The 17920-nt window shown below is 41.7% G+C and overlaps 1 protein-coding gene across 2 annotated transcripts; it reads left to right on the top strand.

Moving 5' to 3' along the window:
* Positions 1 to 1101: 1101 nt before the first annotated feature.
* On the top strand, positions 1102 to 11434 carry FNTA (farnesyltransferase, CAAX box, subunit alpha). 2 transcript variants are annotated; one of them, XM_082074818.1, is made up of 9 exons: positions 1102 to 1249; positions 1958 to 2043; positions 2649 to 2763; positions 3617 to 3721; positions 4412 to 4538; positions 4967 to 5115; positions 6945 to 7007; positions 7467 to 7638; positions 9099 to 11434. In XM_082074818.1, exons 1-9 carry the CDS (start codon positions 1113 to 1115, stop codon positions 9195 to 9197), a joined length of 1053 nt encoding a protein of 350 aa, XP_081930944.1. In that variant the 5' UTR covers positions 1102 to 1112; the 3' UTR covers positions 9198 to 11434. The 2 variants fall into 2 exon arrangements, with proteins under 2 accessions (XP_081930944.1, XP_081930945.1); XM_082074819.1 differs by lacking the exon at positions 1102 to 1249 and adding an exon at positions 1401 to 1511.
* The last annotated feature ends 6486 nt before the right edge of the window (positions 11435 to 17920 follow it).

Genomic DNA, 17920 nt, shown 5'->3' on the forward strand with positions numbered 1-17920 from the left:
GGTCAGCTGCTTTTCCTAATGACTGTCTTTGGCTCAGCTACTTTGTCCTACTGCCCAATATCACTTCAGCCTTTCCCAATAGCACCCACTGATTACAAATGGCTGTTTCAAAACCTTCTCTAATTCCACCTTTTTGCAGAGACCAGATTCCTCAGCCTTTCCCTGTCAGAAAGTTCAGCTCTATAATGATGCTGTTTTGTGAGTTCCCATAGGGGAGCAAACACAGCTCACCACACCTGCAACACCTGAGCATCAGTAACACCAACGACGAGCTATTTGCAGCTCTGTAACTTTCCACCTCAGCTGCTATAGCAGCATCTCCCAGAGCCTCTGTTTCCCTCTGTGTTCCCATAGTGTCAGTCCGGTGCTGTTGGTCTCGTGGCCTTGCACCTGTCAAGCTGATATTAGCACTAGGGTGGGTTCTCAGGAGACATGCACTACTGCTGGCATGAGAAATGCCTCCCTTTTCTTCTTGTTTCTCGATTTCAGTTTATAGTAAGTGCAAACCAAACTACCCTGTCTGCTGTCCACCCCATGCCATCATCAGTATGTTTTTGGACCAGCTCCATCCAGAGGCCGGCACCAGAGCAGCTCACTTTTGTGAACTGCAGGTAGCAGCCACTCAAATAACCAACAAGTGCTGCCCCATAAGGCATGGGCAGGGACGTGACTATTGATCAGGGCACAACGCAGACAGGCCCTGCTGGGTCTACAGGTTTTCATCAGAGCATGGTGAAACGGGATGAGTGAAGCACAGAAGTACCCAGACCTGACCCAACCTCCTGCTGCCTCCCCCGGCACTTTTCTTACGGTTAATTAATAGACTCGTGGATTAAAGCTCTTCAGGGCACAGCGCGGCTCCTGGCTGCTGCCGGTACCGCTCACAAGTCCGGCGGCGGACAGCAGCCACCGTGCCCAGCCGCCGGCCCAGCTCCGCCGGCTGCCGCGTTCCAGCCTCGTCCCGGCGGCGAGCAGCCCCCCGGCTCGGCCCCGGCCGCACAACCCCCGCCCTCCGCTCCGGGCGAGGGCGATAGTGAGCCACGCGACCACTTTGCCCCGCCGCCCGCTCAGCCTCTATGGTTCCGCCAGTCCCCGGAAGCGGCAGCGGGGCGATGGCAGCGGAGAGGTCGGCGGCGGAGGAGCTGCAGCCAGAGGGGCAGGGCGGTGGCGAGCTGGCGGGCGGCTTCAGGCAGCTGTTGGAAGAGGAGGAGGAAGAGGGGGCGGAGGACGCCGGCTACGTGCTTTACAGGTACGGCCGCGGTGGCGCAGGCCCAGGCCCTGAGCGGCCGGGACTGGGCTCCCCCCGCCGCGGGCGCGAGGGTGGTGGCGGAGCGGAGCCTTACGTCAGGTGACGTCGGGGGGGGGGGGGGGCTTGTTGTGCTTGCGTCCCCGGAAGCGGCTCCCTGGGGTGAGGGGCGGGGGATGGCGGGGCCGTGGCAGCCGCCTCTGCTGCTTGGACGAGAGGAGGAGGAAGAGAAGAAGAAGAAGGGAGTTGGCTACGTGCTCTACAGGTACCGCGCAGTGGGCAGAGGAGGAGGGACCGGGCGGGACGGCCTGGGAGATGGGGTGTCAGCGATGATCTCGCCACCCGCCCCCGTCTCAAGGCGATAGGGTCGCCAGCTGGAGCAGGAAGCCTCGGGCTGAAAAAACGGGGCTGCCCACTTAGACTTTGAAGCCGCCAGTGCGGCTTAGCGCTCGAACCTCTGTCACGGCGTTGCGGCTGTGGCAGTGTGAGGGCGGCTGAGTCATTACTTTGCACCCTCAGGTTGTCTTACAACTGATTTTGATACGGTTACATATGTCAGTATTTCCTTATTTATACACTGGTATTTGTTATAGACAATAATATAGTAACAATAATAGTGACAGCTGGGAACAAGGATGTGTTGTTGGACATAGATTTGTGCATGTAGTGGTTTGAGTGGCATTTTGTGATTTGAAAAATATGTATTTACAGAGACAGGAAAGAATGGGCAGATATTGAACCTGTGCCTCAAAATGATGGGCCAAATCCTGTTGTTCAGATCATCTACAGTGAAAAATGTAAGTTTTAAATATGTTCTGCACTGAAAATGTGAGGTGGTTAAATTCGTATTTGTTCTTAGTGTTGTTAAAGCATGACTTCACATTTTGGATAACATATTTTCTATAGTAGTACTGTGAAGAAATTAATTAAATACTTATTGTGTTATGGTGGGTGTGTATGATGCTTTCACCAAACATCTCTGAAGTTGAATCTTCACCCAAGTTGTTAATAGCTAAGGTGTTATTTTAATATCATACAGCCTAAAGGACAGTACAATAGACAGGTTCCCATAATAAGGCATTACTAGGTCACAAGTAGAAGAGAGACATATGAAGCTGCTGCATGTGGGGAAACGATGTAAGCATAAACAAAGTTTTCTGATTGTTTTGGGTAATATTCAGATGATGCATTTTTAAGATATTTTTGTAGCTTTTTAGTATACTAATATCATTTAGAAGTTTCAAACAACAGTACTGTCAGAGCAATATGTAGCTATCATTTTAAAGAGGTGTATTTAAAGTACACAAAACAGGAAGTAACAGGAAGTCAAAGGATTATTGACCTTACCCCCTAGTCAGGCCATTGCCTCATAGCCTTGGATAAGATGCTGTTATCTATTTAGTTCAAGATGTCTATGATTACTTCCGGGCTGTTCTGCAGCGGGATGAGAGAAGTGAAAGAGCTTTCAAGCTAACAGCAGATGCCATTGAGTTAAATGCTGCAAACTACACGGTGTGGTAAGTGACAGTCTTAGGATTATTTCTGTTGTCATTTGATTGCCAACCTATTATGTCTTCAATAATTTAGTTAGTCTAATCAGGGCATGACTAGTTGAGTTTACACAGGGAGTAGTGTAGACTTCTGGTGAGCTTCTGAAGAAAGTCTTTGTTTAGTATTTTCCATTCTTCATTTTGATTCAGTTGTTTTCATTCATTTGGCTTTCAGGATATTACTATGTCAGTCAAGGTCAGGATCAGCCACAGAAAGAGCTTTGCTGTTTAAAATTAGATCACTTACCTGATAACATGGCTGTGGCAAAATGCTGAAGACACCCTCAGTTGACTTGAGGAAGAGGCATAAAAGCAGAATAGCTGCTATTTCCTGCTAAATAATTGTATACTTACTAAATTGTGCATTTTAGAACATCCATCAAGTTAATATTCAGTTAGGTAATGAATAAACAGTTAATTTCTGATAATCAGAGTAGGGCTTTTTAACTGTGAATGCTAACAAGTACCTCTTTTACATTTTTATTCCACTAACTTGCATAAAATCAGAAAGTTTACATTCTTTTAAATACATAAGTAATAGTTTCTGTGATGATCAGACTAGTGTGGGTTGACAGAGGTTAATTTGAAACAGGATCGCTGTGATCTTAGATAGCATACTGTTGTAACTAGTTTTAGTCCAGTTCTCCGCTGTTCAGTCATTGAATGGCGTTTAACAGAACTGGTTATGTGGTTTAGTTTTTTGCGCTCTTTTTAACTCAATGCCTATTAGAAGAACTGTGAACAGAGGTTCTTCTATGTTCCCCTCTGTGAATTTTAGGAAAGCCCTGTTGCAGTGTTCAAATGCTTGACTTCTATACAGGAATTTCCGGAGGGTCCTCCTGCAGTCTTTGGGAAAGGATCTCCGTGAAGAGCTTAAGTATATTACAGCTATCATTGAAGATCAGCCAAAGAACTACCAAGTCTGGTAAAATCATGTTTTCTTTTCAGTTCCTAATGTTTTTGCAGGTACTTTTTGTTTTGTAAATTGTCTAGAATAAGTTGTGATCATTGATCCTAAAAGTTGTTAGGAATTGCCTCCTGCATCTGCTTCAGTGGTGGCAGTGTAAGAGTTAAATAGAGTTGCATCCGTATTACTTCCAGAGTCCCTCTTTAGCAGTTTATTCTAAACATATGATCGTGGCTTGCTAAAAAAGTCTTGTTTTCTTTTAATTTTGATGTTTAACTTTACAAAATAAGTCTGACAGAAAGACAAACAAAAAGAAATTAGTATTTTTTCTTTTATTGGCTCTTGGCATTTGCTTACCTGTTGTTGTGCTTTTCGCAAGTGAATGGGAAGTAAAACAGCAGCATTGTTATTGCTAGAGCAATTATGTAGTACTAGAAGATTTTATTCTGCTGAGTGTTAAAAGTGGAAGCTTAACTTGTCTAAAAGAAGGTGATTGGCCAACGTGTATGTATAGTTAGACTTTGTTATAGTATAAATATGTCTTTTATTTCTGAGAGCCAAGTGTTTTGTTATATTTAATTTGAAGTATTTAACTAGTGGGTTTTTTTTCTAAGTAGTTCAGCTGATATATGCTGGTTTAATACAGACCACATGTTCACAAAAATTTTTTAGACTATTCTAAAGATAGTTTCCTCCTCTTGTCATTAGGCATCACAGACGGGTGTTAGTGGAGTGGCTGCAGGATCCATCCCAAGAGCTTGAGTTCATAGCTGACATTCTTAACCAAGATGCTAAAAATTACCATGCATGGCAACACAGACAATGGGTTATTCAGGTATTATATCCAGAGAACTCTTGAATTACTAAATAACTTGCTCAGGTTGTAGAGGTTGGTATTGTAAATACAATCTGAATTACATTTGGCACTTTGTTTCTTAAGGCTGAATGGGGGAACAATTGCATTTTAATGTGTTGGTAGAGGTTAACTATAAACCTGCCTTTTAGGAAGTGAGTTCAAAAAGATCTATTGTTGGATGCTTACTGTAACGTGTGTGAATTTAATTATGAGCTAATACTATTGTGTACAACTGAATAGTGTACTGTGTTGCTAGTGCACCCTTCCTTGTTTTCCTTTGAGCTTTGTGTTGATTTCTTTAAAAAAGTCTCTGTATTTCATGTTCAGAGAACTTAGGAGCAAGGAGAATATACTTTAAAAATAAAAACTTTTCACTGTGATATTCTCTCTTACTTCCCTTTCCATAGGAGTTCAAATTATGGGACAATGAACTGGAATATGTAGACCAGCTTTTGAGGGAAGATGTGAGAAACAACTCTGTTTGGAACCAACGACACTTCGTAATTTTCAACACCACTGGCTATGCTGATCCAGCAGTCCTAGACAGAGAAGTCCAGTTAGTAATGCTGTTCATGCTCACATTAAGTATTCTCCGTTACATGAAAGCAAAGGAATACTTTGCCAGTCCGTGTGGGCCTGTCTTTTCTGTTTTTAATGCAGTTTTGGGGCTCACTTTCATGGATAGCAGATAAAGTGTTAGTGGATGTATAGATGTGTTCAGGACCACTGAAGCAAGCTGTGCTTACCCTGCTCAAGCAATTCTCGTTAATCTTTCTTCCTGCTCTGCTGTTTATTGTACAAACAAATTTTTTGGCTTTTTATAGTCAACTAGCTATAGTGGAGGTCTGCAGAGGGTCTGTGACACTAGAACCACTTAAGTTTGCTGTTCATTATTATCTTACATCCTAACCCTAGAAAGCTTGGGAGGAGAAGCACTCTCAGTGTTGTATTAAACTGTTATACAGTAGCCATGATGATTTGAAGATAACCTGCATGTGGATTGTAGGAAGAGAAATTCCCTTTTATGAGGAGTTTGATGCAACTGGAAAAATAAAGAGCTTTCAGGGGGACGTGGTTAGCAGAAAGACCTGTGTGAGTTGGTTAGTTTTGAGGAAAATTAGCTTTGTAAATTGTTCTGAAGTGTTAAGTTTGTAACTGAAGACAAACTGGGCTTCCAGACATTTATTTTACTACAGATGGTTTTAAGGGAATCTTCCTTGTATGGTTTTCATGTCTCAGACTGCTGATGAGGGTTGGTGGGTATGAGGAGATGTTTGTCTAAAGTGAAGAAGCAATGAAAAAAGGGTGCTGCAATTTTTTGGAGCTACTCTTCAGAAGAAAGACTGAGTCTTTGAACAGGTCCATTGGTACATTGTTCATAGAGGATCCCAGCCCCCACTACTTTTTGTGGTAGTTCTTTGCAAACTAGTGTAAGTCGTACTTCTCTTCCAGTTTATAACTTTCCTGCAGATTAATAAATCTGAACCATTTCCATTACTGCTGATACATGGTGCTATATTCAGGATAATGGAATACTATCTTAAGAATCAGACTGTCTAAAGTTAAGACTTCCCAGATGTCATTATAGAATGGTAGTTGAACTGCTTGTTCTTTGCTAAACTCAGTCTTTGTCATAGTGACTGCAGAAGGTTAAAAAAGGTTTAGAGTTGTCATTTTTTTTTTTTCCTTCAGTACTGCTTATAGAATTTATCAGTATCTGCTGTCTATAAAAATTGGTAGAATGCCAGGTTATGCTGGGGAAGGGCAGAAGGTAAAGTCTGTTTTGTGAAGATGAAACATGGTTTTGTGACTGTATGGCAGATGCTCTTGCTTTGCTTTTAGAGTAGTTGCTTACCTGCTACTTTAAAAGAACTGCAGAAGGCTGTGAGCTGAAAGCTCAAGCTCTGCCTTTCTGTGGGTTTGCCAAGTGCAGCCACATGGAAAAAGTTCTGCAAACAGGTACAGAACATACCACATGCAGTCATATTAACATAGCTCACCCTGGGCTTCAATTACTCCAGCCTTTTTCAGCCCCTTGCCATTTCTGAGCATCAAGACACAAATTATTCCTTTAGCATACTGGGAAACTATATAATGTTGTTTCTAAGTGTTATTGCTCAAAATTTTGAGAACTATTTTGTTATCTTATAAATGTAGCAAATGGAACACTTGAAAATTTAGAACAGTTCTACCCCGTCTGCCTCTCTGAGACTTATGGTGATTATGTTGCAAGACAATTTTGAACTATGACCCAGCTGAGATGATCTGCAAAAAGAGTGACACATAGACTAGAGGGGTGTATTTGGGAGTGTCTGAGCACATTCAGATAATTCCTAACTGCATTGTTACTGGTTGTATTCATGACCTGTTATCTTGTTCTCACAGATACACTCTTCAGATGATCATAGCAGTGCCACATAATGAGAGCGCTTGGAACTATTTAAAAGGGTAAGGCATCGTCTGTGAAGCAAAGAGTATATCTATAGAAGGTGTATTATGCCTAGCTCTCAACTGGAAAGAGCTGCTGCTGTTCATTCTAGTGTTATGTGCACAAGCAGGCATGCAAAAACCTCCACAAGGGCTTAATATATTAACCTAATTTATCTGTAACTTTCCACTAAGTTTCTGGCCCTTTAGTTCCTGTGTGAGGATTGCAACTACTTCTAATGCCTTTAAAAACTTGACCCATAATGTTACTGGGTTCAAGAGTGTAGAGTAGGAAGTAACAAGCATGCTGTCTACTTTCTGTTCAGTTGAGCATAACTATACTAGCTTACTTTCTGCCTTACTTGTATTTGCACCCTCATTTCAAAACTGATCTCCGAGTAGAGGAGTCATAACAACAATGTAATTCTTCATACCAGATTCCCCAACGTTATATTTCAAGCCTATTAACCTCTGTTCTAGGATTCTACAGGATCATGGTCTTTCTAAGTATCCAAATCTGTTAGAGCAATTGTTGACTTTACAACCCAGCCACAGTTCACCCTATCTGATTGCCTTTCTTGTGGACATATATGAAGATATGCTTGAAAACCAGTGTGATAACAAGGAAGAAACACTGAACAAGGCATTGGAGGTAGGTTTTGAGAGCTTGGTTTTGCTTCTCAGGAGTTGCTTCTCTTCTTTTATATCCTGACAAAATGGGATTGATTTTTGTCAGTAGCACAGGTTACTTGTTAATCACAGGAGCTCTATGAAGAGTTGGACATTAAAGTCAGATAATCACGAGGGTCTCATGAATTTGTCTACAAATAACAAATTGCCATTTACAAAATCATTGTAAGTTTTCTTCACCTGGTAGTAAAGGAAGGTTTGTGATACTGCCTGCACAAGAAAGGAGATGTTTGGACAATCAAGGAGTTTCCAATGCTAACTTTTAGCATGAACTTATTTTCTTGTCTGTAGGTTGGTGAATCTTGTTCTCTGAGTATCTGTATCTAAACAGAATCTCAAGCTTGTTCTAAGAAAGCTGGCAGAATTAGCTTAAAGGTCAGCAGACACTGGGGACACAAATAAGGAATGTCAGGCACCATTTCCTTCAGAGAATAAATGACTTCTGGTAATGTTGTTTATCTCCCTGTGCTTCATATTCAGGTAACTCTTTGCTGTCATTTGCAGTGTAGTTTTTACAGGAACACTTCATTCATTGTGGGACAGACAGGAACTCAGTGTAATTAGAGCTGCAGTTCTTGCCTGTAGCCTCTGTGTTCCGACATGGTTCTTCCTCAACATTTTTTCTTTCTTGTGTTCCAGGACCAGCATGTAAATAAGTGCAGTTTGTACCTCACAGATTCATGTCCCTTTATACTATTTCATTGAGTTTGACTTGTTCACCTGTTCAGGCTCCTATTTCTCAACTCTGCTTCCCTGAGTAAGGCAATGCCATCTGCATAATAAAAGGGAATTGAGTAGAACATTTGTTGACAGTGTTCATACCATATAAATTTTACGCAGCATGTCCTGTGAGTAGATTGATTTTTGCTGTGCCTCACTGTCAGGTGAGGTCAAAATAAAACAAAAATTGGAACATGTAGAAGTATCTGCATAGAACCAGCTCTAACATGTTGTGAGAAAAGGTAAGCCATAAACCATATTTTATGTCCTGTCAGTCCACTGGGAAGATTCAAGAGCAGGATGTGCCTCCACTGTTTTGAATTATGTCATTTACAGCCTGCTGGATTGCTGAAAGAGAATCAAGCTGTCAGGAAGTTAGAAGTATACTGTAGTATACCACAGGCTCAATAGGCTGGGGTGGATGATAAATGGTAGGCATGGAAAGGAATCACAGTGAAGCGGTTACAACTGAAGTAGGACTGGAGAGGTTTTTGTGACATTTCAGATTGGTTTACTACCAGTTGGAGTTGCCATCAGTTTGGAGTCATTGGACAGTTGAAAATCTGGTGAATAAAAGAAACGTTGCTAAAACAGGTATTTCTAATGCTGGCTGAACAATATAGTGTATGCATTTTACAAAGATAATCAAGGATCCTGTAAGCTTTTGCTGTAACACTCCAATCTCTCAATTTTCTTTCATAGTTGTGTGAAATTCTGGCTAAAGAAAAAGACACCATCCGAAAGGAATACTGGGCATATATTGGAAGGTCGCTTAAGAACAAGCACAGCTCAGGCACTTAAAGCGGACTGACAGAGAAGCAGCAGTAACGGAACACGGAAGAAAACAGTGTTAAGCTCTGAAGCTGTTCTAAAGCAGTACTAAGTAGGGTCATCAACTAGTTTTAAATCCAGAGTAGTATTCCCCTGGTGAAGAGGTATTGCAATGAAAGAGGAACGTGGAATGCTGTGGAGTCTCGGGTCACTGCTGCTACTGGTGATAGCTCTAGGTGCAGACAAGAAATGTATTAGGGCTTAGTTATTGAAATGTACCAAATAAAGGGTTTATTTCCTAATAACAAATACATAAAGCTATACCTACTATTTATAAGGCACTAAACCAATTTCTCATGTTCTGGCTTATCCACTCGTGTTTCCTAACACGGTTACATCAGGTGGTAATGACTGCAGGTACCTTAGCTGTAGTGGATCTAAAGTAATTTACTTCTGGTTAGTGCAAGCAAGCACTGCAGTTGTTCCCTTATGTGAGAGCAACTACACAACACTGACAGTACATGCTGTTGCATGCAACTAACACCAAGTGTCACTTTTTAATAAAAACAGATAACTTAAAGCATTTGTCTGAATTTTTTTTAGTGTGTTTCTTTTGGTCTTTAGATGGACATTAGCCTGTTCTTCTCAGATGCTAATATAGATTTAAAAATCCTTTTTAGGAATATTGTATTCTATTGCATTGCGATGTCTTTTGCACTAGAGTATTCTCATCCCAGAAGCTTCCAATATACTTTGCATATTCAGTGGAGCCTTTAATTGTCTGCACAGTCAGGAAAAATGATTTGAGGACCCTAGAAGATCTGCTCAGGTTTTTTTTGGACTTCTGTTCAGACAGCTGAAAATCTGATTTTTTTTTCTTCACCCTTTGTAACCAGACCAAACTGAGGTCATAGATCAGAAGATATTGTAACTAGCTAGTTACGTTATGTATCTTCACTAAATTAGAAGTGAAGAAATGGTTTTCTTTGGGACCTATTTGCATTAAATGTCTTAACCTTGTTGCTTCTGTAGGCTTTTCGTATCTTTTCCATGCACACATTCAGCCAAGAAGTATTTTTCCTCCCCTTCATGAGAAATAAAAGGCACCTGCAGTACAGAACTTCAAAGGAGGTGTATACCTGTACAAGAAAGTTGCTGCATCTGCCCTGTTTTAGTAAATGGCTCTTGTAAACTGTCCTGAGTGTAGAGTGCTTGTCTGATATGAAATATTTTTCTTGGAGATGATCATAAAGGGAACAAATAAATACTAGTATTTATTCCATAATAGGAACAGTCTTTCTGATGCTAAACAGTAAACGTTGCAGCTGTGATTAAACCATAGTGGAGATTCTTTTCAATGCTTGAAATATGTTAATTCAATGCATTCTTTAAAACAACTCACAGGGAGTGGAATTAATATATGAAAGCCATGTTATTTTTTTAATGCTTTTGCCACTTTCCCAGCAGTAGAGAAAACGTTTTTATAGGGGCACATGAACACTTAAAATGGACATAAACTTCAGACTTGGAGATTTGTTACATGCTCTTTTTTTTTCTTTTTTTATTGCAGCTGAAACTTCAGCATAGAACAAAAAGTGGGGTTTTTACTCCCATGAATTGTTCCTAATTGAAACTATTGCAAACAAATGCAGTCCTTAAAATAAGCATAATTAATGAAGAGCAGACAGGATTTTGCCTGTGCATATGGTGTCACTAGGTTCCCATATCTTTCATAAACACAATTCAGAAGGCACCTGGAATAAGCCAGAGTATTCTTAATACATGCTGGCACAAATTTCTGAGAAAATAATTCATCCCGAGGTAAGATGATGAACAGTGTCCACTGGGACAGTGTATTTTGGGATATGACCTCTTAGTGACTTGTGGTCTGAGGAAAGATCTTGGATTTAGCCCTATTGGGCTATGTCAAGAATGGTGGAGTCCTCTGGCAAGGTGTTTAGACTATTTTCTTATGGTGTGGTCAACTTCCAGCCTTTTCATTCTTGAAAATGATGTCTAGAAGTAATCAGTAAAAAGTAATTACTGACAAGGTTAGTAGGGTTTTATATTGGTTATACAAGCATAGTGACACTTGTAAAGGTAATGCCGCTTCCAAGATGTTTACCAGATATGTACTCCATCAGAAAAATGTCTCATGTAAAACAAATGTGTGACCAAACAAATTATGCAAATCCTGGGGAAAAAATGTGATAGAGACTGGAGTCCAGTTAACAAAATTAAAATAAGTCATCGTGTTTTAACAGAAATATGTGGTTTCTTTTCTTTCAAATGTTTATGTTTACTGTCATTCAGATTGCAAGGAATCTCTAAAGTTGTCTCCAAAAGGCACCTCAGTTCTGTAGTAGTCAGCCACAAAGTCAGAAATAGTAAGCTGACAGAGCTGGGAAAATGACTGGCTGCCCAGTCAGGTTACAACTACAGCTACCAAGCCTTTAATTTTAAAAATCTGTCTGAGACAGAATGAATCTCTCATGCAAGTAAGAGCTTGACAAAATGAATGAGCTACAAAGAGAAGGATCTAACGGTAGGAGGTGGCAGATGACTTTAACCTGTAGGCATTGGTACTGACAACCTATGATCAGGGGAAACATCAAACTGATTTGTCCTAAGGGTTCATCTGTACAAGAATACTTAACTGTTGCCAGTGATTGACTGTAGTGATGTGACTCTTGTGTACAATTTTATTACTGAATAGCTGTCCCTAGATGGAATACTGTATTAGTACAACTGTCCCTTGTAAATCACTGTAACTGGAACATTCAGAGGAATACAGAGAATTGTTAAAGCATGTGAAAGTATGTCCAATGCCTGCTTTCATCAGAGGCTGACATCCTTGCCTTGGTCTAGTTCTGTCTGCCTAAGCTGTAACTGACTTCCACCTTATTGTCTCTGCAACTCAACTGACAAAACAGTGTGCAAGCCTATTAATCTATTCAGTACAAAACCACAAAATGCTTCTATCAGTTGCTATGCTGCGGCAGACTAGGAGTGTACTGTTCAGAGAGAAGGGAGAGGTGGGCTCCTACAAGAGCACAAAATGCAATAAAGCTCCTATCACTTTTATAACAAGGGAGTAAGAGAACAACATTAAGCAATGGTGGGGAGTCATCCCTTGCATGCTCACATGAAGGCTTTGCAAATTCTGTTGGACTTGCATATCTGCAAATTCAGAATAGGCAGGGGAGACACTGCAGCTGTGGTTTTCTTACCCTGTGCACATGACTTGAGAGATAATACCTTTATTAATGCATTGAGCTATGTCTCAGATTTTGTCCCAGATATGAGTGGATGCAATAGTATGAAAAATGCTCCTCAGCATAGCTGAGTGCACTTTTCTGAAGATTGGTGCCTTCTGCTCGTTACTGACATTTAGTATAAGGTGTGTTTTTTGCACTTTCTATTCCAAGTCTCTGTGGCTTTTGGATTGGCAGCAATTTTCCCTAGTGTATCTTCTGCCTAAGGCAGATTTGTAAAACTTGGGTAAGGTGATGTTTGGCTAAGTTTTGGTGAGCCTGTTAATGTGGCAGTATGACATTTTACTTCTAGTCTGCAGCTGTCAAATGTCCTTCAATATTTAGTTTTTCTTGTAAATAACCATCTCTATTAAATATCTCCAGTTGAAAACATTTTCTCTCCCTTTAAGGCTGTACTGTCAGGCTTTTGGTACAATATACTCTAACAGCAAAGGGTAAAAAAATGCATTTGAATGTAAAAAGTACATTATTTTTGTCCTATAACAGGTCCTTTCTAGATTTCCGGGTAGTCTGCACTGGCCTGTATACTTCTGGTCATGAATGACATTGCCATTTTAAAGTACTCTGTGTATGTTTACATGAGTGCACTCTGTATGGGTGCCTATCCAATCCAGGCAAACAGTGGATGAAATCTGGCACAGAGAAGTCTCTGAAGTAGGCTATCATTTGTTTTTCTCCACAACATGTTACCTAATACTTAAGTGTTCAAATAGGGATGATCTGTGTCAGAAGTCACAGTGTAAAAGTGACATGGTCATTTTCTCTATTCATTCCTTCTCTCCTCTTAGCATTCTTCTATCTTAATGCATCACTTGCCTTAAAAACATACACCCTTCGGACACAAGACTTTTTGAAAATTAGGAGTGTATTCCTGGGCCAGAAGTGATGCTGTTGACTCTGCTGAGAGTGGAACATATTTACAAGTTCTGGCCCTCTCTGTGCCCGCTCTGAAAATAAGACCTTACCTTCTGCTAAAGTGAGCCCTGAATTTGCAGAAAAGAGAAAAGAGGAGGAGAAGAAGAAAAGAAGGAGACAGGAGGAGAAAAGAGGAGAGGAGAAAATTATAGTATGTAAAGAGGCACAAAAGAGTCTGCGTGTGAATATTCAGGACAAATATTCTGCCAAAATCAAGAGCACATGCACTTTTTTTAGGTTTCTTTAAGTACTTGGCATGAAGAGCTAATAGAAGCTTCACCAGATTTAACTAGGAACCCCACCTCAGGATGTCTAGATGTCCACATCAGCTGTCCTGTGGAAGCTCCTTGAGGCTAGGACTCTCTGCTTCTTTACATATGTCACCCATCACTCTTCTTAAGAAGCCATGGGCTCTAAGCCTACCTACGAGCTCAGCCTTGGGCAACTAAAATGTTTGCTGTAGCACTTCGCTGCTGTGCGGGGTAGGGATGGTAATCGCTAGATGGCAGTGTGGAATTCACTCTGCCTTCGCTGATGTGCAGGCTAGCAGAGGTTTAACCAGTACAACTCCTCCGTGCAACACCACTAATTTTACACTTGCTAATTAAACACAGAAGAGCAGCTGCTTGGTAAGTCAATACATGGGAGCACAGAGGGCTCAAGCACAAGTATTTTAGGAGGTCATCTTCACTAAAAATTGTTGGTGTTACTTGGAGAGCAATTTTTCATTAACTGAAACGATGTCTCCTCTGACACCGGACACCTTGTTCCAGGTATGAACTCCATTGAGTCTTGGTGTTCTAAAATAACCACATGATTAACCCCTCTGCTCAGACTGTGGGCTTTGTCGCCAGTCTCCAGTCAAAGTGCTATACTCATGCACCTTTACAAGCTGGGAAGTTTTGGTTACTTAAAGCCAGCCTTGCTACTCTAAGTTTCTCTGATCCCTCTGTAATGAAGTACTCGCCATTGCTGGCTCTTTCTGTGAATATGGGTTGGAGGACAAGAGGACCTGCTCCTGCTGCTTGGAAGTCAGGGGAGGACTAGGGCCTAATTGAGGAAACAGAGCATGTCCAAAAGTGGTTGCATCTCTCACTGGGAAGCAGGACTATGGACCTGGGTGAAGAAGGGCAAAGACAAATCTCTCTACCTCATTCACTGGTTTGTTGAAACTGAGTCTTGTGGGTTGTAACCACAATGCAGAGATTTTAAGTGAATGAAGAGATGCCATGTGTGACTTCAGCCAAGCCAGCTTGAGCACCAAGGGCTACTCAGGTGCTGCTGCTTCCTACATGTGTATGCATTGAGCTGCCAGGACATAGGACAAGAGGAAATGGCCTCAGGTTGCACCAGGGAAGGTTCAGATTGGGTATTAAGAAACATTTATTTACAGAAAAGGTTGTGAAGCACTGGAACCGGCTGCCCAGGGAAGTGGTGGAGTCACCATCCCTATAGGTGTTTAAAAGACATATAGATGAAGCTCTTAGGGGCATGGTTTAGTTCTAGAGTTAGGTTACAGTTGGACTCAATGATCTTAAGGGTCTCATTCAACCAAAAATGATGCTATGATTCTCTGCTACCACTACCCCCTCTGGTGGGTATAACTGTCATTCTGGTACCTCTGCCCTCATCTGCAATGGTCAGGTGACAGGTGTCATCTAACCATTTCAGATGAGGGCAGAGTTAATGCTGCCCTATCAGACCTTGCCAGTGTAGAATAGGTCTTGCTGTGCTTGGGCTTCTCATTCTTTTGGCTTTGGCTTGCTTTGTATAGGTGTATTTGGTTAATTACTTCAGTGGTTTCCTGATGTGTCCTGTCTGTTGTCCAAGTCATCTCTCCAACAGGTCCAAGAAGAGCTGAATAAATGCTTGTGCTGCTACAAGGAAGCTTTGGAAGGAGGAAAATAAGAGGAAAAGGGAGCTATATTTGTATTGATGTACATCCCCTGTCCTTCCCCTTCTGCAAAAGCACCAGGACAGTAAGGCAGCAGGTAGATAACCTGCTTCCCTTTTCATAACCAAGGTTCTTATGCATATCTGTCCCTGCTCTAGCTTCCATCCACACCATGAATGTGAGTTTTATTACTGGTTTTACTAGAGGACAGTGAGAACACACTCTACCTGTCCATCATAGCACATGGTGCTCACTGGCTCTGCCACCTGCTTCTTGCATTGACAGTTTCCCTGCTGCAAAATGAACCAAAATAACTATTTGCAGGTATCCACGGCTGAGGTGCATGATTGATGTGGTGGGTTCCCAAGCTACAACCCTTTGCAGCACTGTGCCAGCACTCTGCTACCAGTTGAGTGGTAGTGTCGGTCATCTTGCTATGTTGTTTTAGAGGTCTAGCTTGAAAAGACCCTGAGCTCAGATAAAGGTTACAATAAAAAGAGTGTTCAGTATTTTAAATGGGCAAACGAAAACCAGAAAAAAAAAATGTTTTAAAATGCCAATGTTGATTATTCTTTAATTGAAAAACTAAAAACTTGTAAATCGAGAATAGAAAGCTGCTTGGCTTCTGACATTCAGAGGGAAAATATGTGATAGATTTGTTTTAGGCAAGATCTAATTTTTCATTCGAAGGGGATATCTGGACAAAACCCCAGAAGCTGGATGAGTTCTGCTTATCATTAGCAGTGTCCCAGGCATAGCTAAGTCCCTCTTGGAGCTGAAATTTTACGTTGTGTCACGGAGGGAGGGGAAGATGGAGGACGACTAGGTCCAGAGCAATCAAAAATCACTACTCATGCATCACTGACAGCAAATTATTTCAGGAGAGGTGCCTGCTGCTGAAGCTGACAGAGCCTCCTAGCACACCCAGCATTTCTGTGCATTTGTAGTAAGAGCAGTGCCTTTCCTCCAGGTTCATGTGTATTGACTTCCACATTTCTTTTCATAATTGCTAATACATTGGTGGCTCTGTTCTTGCCTGAGCTATGCAGGCTAAAGTTTATATGGAGAAAAGAGGAAGGGAAAGATAAGATACAATCCATTTTACTGCAGGATTGCTACTCAGCAGCCATGGCCAGGACATGACCCTCCTCCCCTGGCTTTATATCCCATGCTGACAGCTTTCAGTTGTTGCTTTATAACAGGCTTTTTACAGCAGAAACCACATCTCCTCATGTTTGAAAATGCCTGGTGTACATAGATGCCGCCTCACTCCAACACATGCTAGCAGTCTCTTTGTCACCATAGGAGTTTTACCTGCTTTCTGTGCCTCAGCTTCATGCCTGCGTAGCAGATAGAAGCAGTGCAGGGCAATGCTTTCCCATGCTTTGCCATGCTGTACTTAGCCTGAGTAGTGCTGGAGTCAATGAGATTTTGCAGTGACTTGTAGAGGGTTCCTTTGCTCACAAGAATCCTCATGGAAAGGGATCTAGCCATGAAGGCCCTCTGCAATCCCCTCAAGCCTTGGGCTAGTTGTGGAGACTGGGGTATATGACTCGATCACAGCACCTCATTACAGCATCCCACCCATCACATGGCCCCAGCAGGTGAGCTGAGAGGTCTAGGCATAAGCCAGCAGTCCGCTGAAATTTTGCTGAAGTAAAGGTGCATAAATCCAAAGACTAACCACTTTGGTTTGCAAAGACCAGCTTGTCTCCTGTATCAGATGGCAGCATCCACTGTAAGAGAAGGCACTAAGTAGTACTCAAAAAGGTCAAATAGGATCACTCAGTGATGTGAATTTATAGGGAACCTGCCTAAGTGCAGGTATTATTTTGAAAGAGGGTGGTGATAGCAGAGAAGAGGACAGGAAAAAAAGAGAGTAATAAAAATCTAGCTCATAGCCTGATCACAACTGGGCATGGCCCCGAGAAACATAAGCATAAAATATATCTAAGCAGCAGAGGAAAGAGTGTTTACAGCAATGAGCAGATATTGTTTTATTTGCTTCCTCCTGCTCGCAGAAGCAGGGCTTTGTAAGTAAACAGGATACATCCCTGATGTCTCCTCCTTGCTGGAACAGTGCATAGGATGCTGTGTTTCTCATTCATTCACAAGGAATGGAGTAAAACCAGCAACATTTGTGGTTCTCAAGAAGAAGAATATCAGTTTGTTCAGTGGTAACCTCCAAAGGAACACTAATAATAATTTCAAGAAAGGATAAATGATTTTTTCTTTGTCCTCTTCTGATGGAAAGCAGGCCTGGAATTTGGAGAATTTTTAAAAGCTGCTTCTGTTTCCTAGTACACTGTGACTTTAGGCCCTGTAAGAACAGTGTGCCTACTGGAACTATGCCATTACAAGGGTATGTGGTCAGTTTAGAATATTTTTGTAAGAGGACAGAATTGTTTGATGAGTTTTCAGTGTTTGTTTTGGCTCAAATTCTTCATAAAGGTTTGGCCAGAAAAGCAGGAGAGAAAGAGGTAGCTGGAACACTTTTAGCTTTATATCTTAACCGACTGTCAAGGGTTTTGATTGCAAGGTGACAATAAAACCCTGGCAGATGTATTGTTAACCTCCTCTCCTCCCCCACTTCTCCCTTTTGCCCCTCCCTTTCCCCCCTTCCCACTAAGGACAGGCGATTGGGAGGAAAAGAAGGACAGAGAGAAGAG

The sequence above is a fragment of the Streptopelia decaocto genome (genome assembly GCF_964273445.1).
Source record: "Streptopelia decaocto genome assembly, chromosome: Z".
Lineage (NCBI taxonomy): Eukaryota > Metazoa > Chordata > Aves > Columbiformes > Columbidae > Streptopelia > Streptopelia decaocto.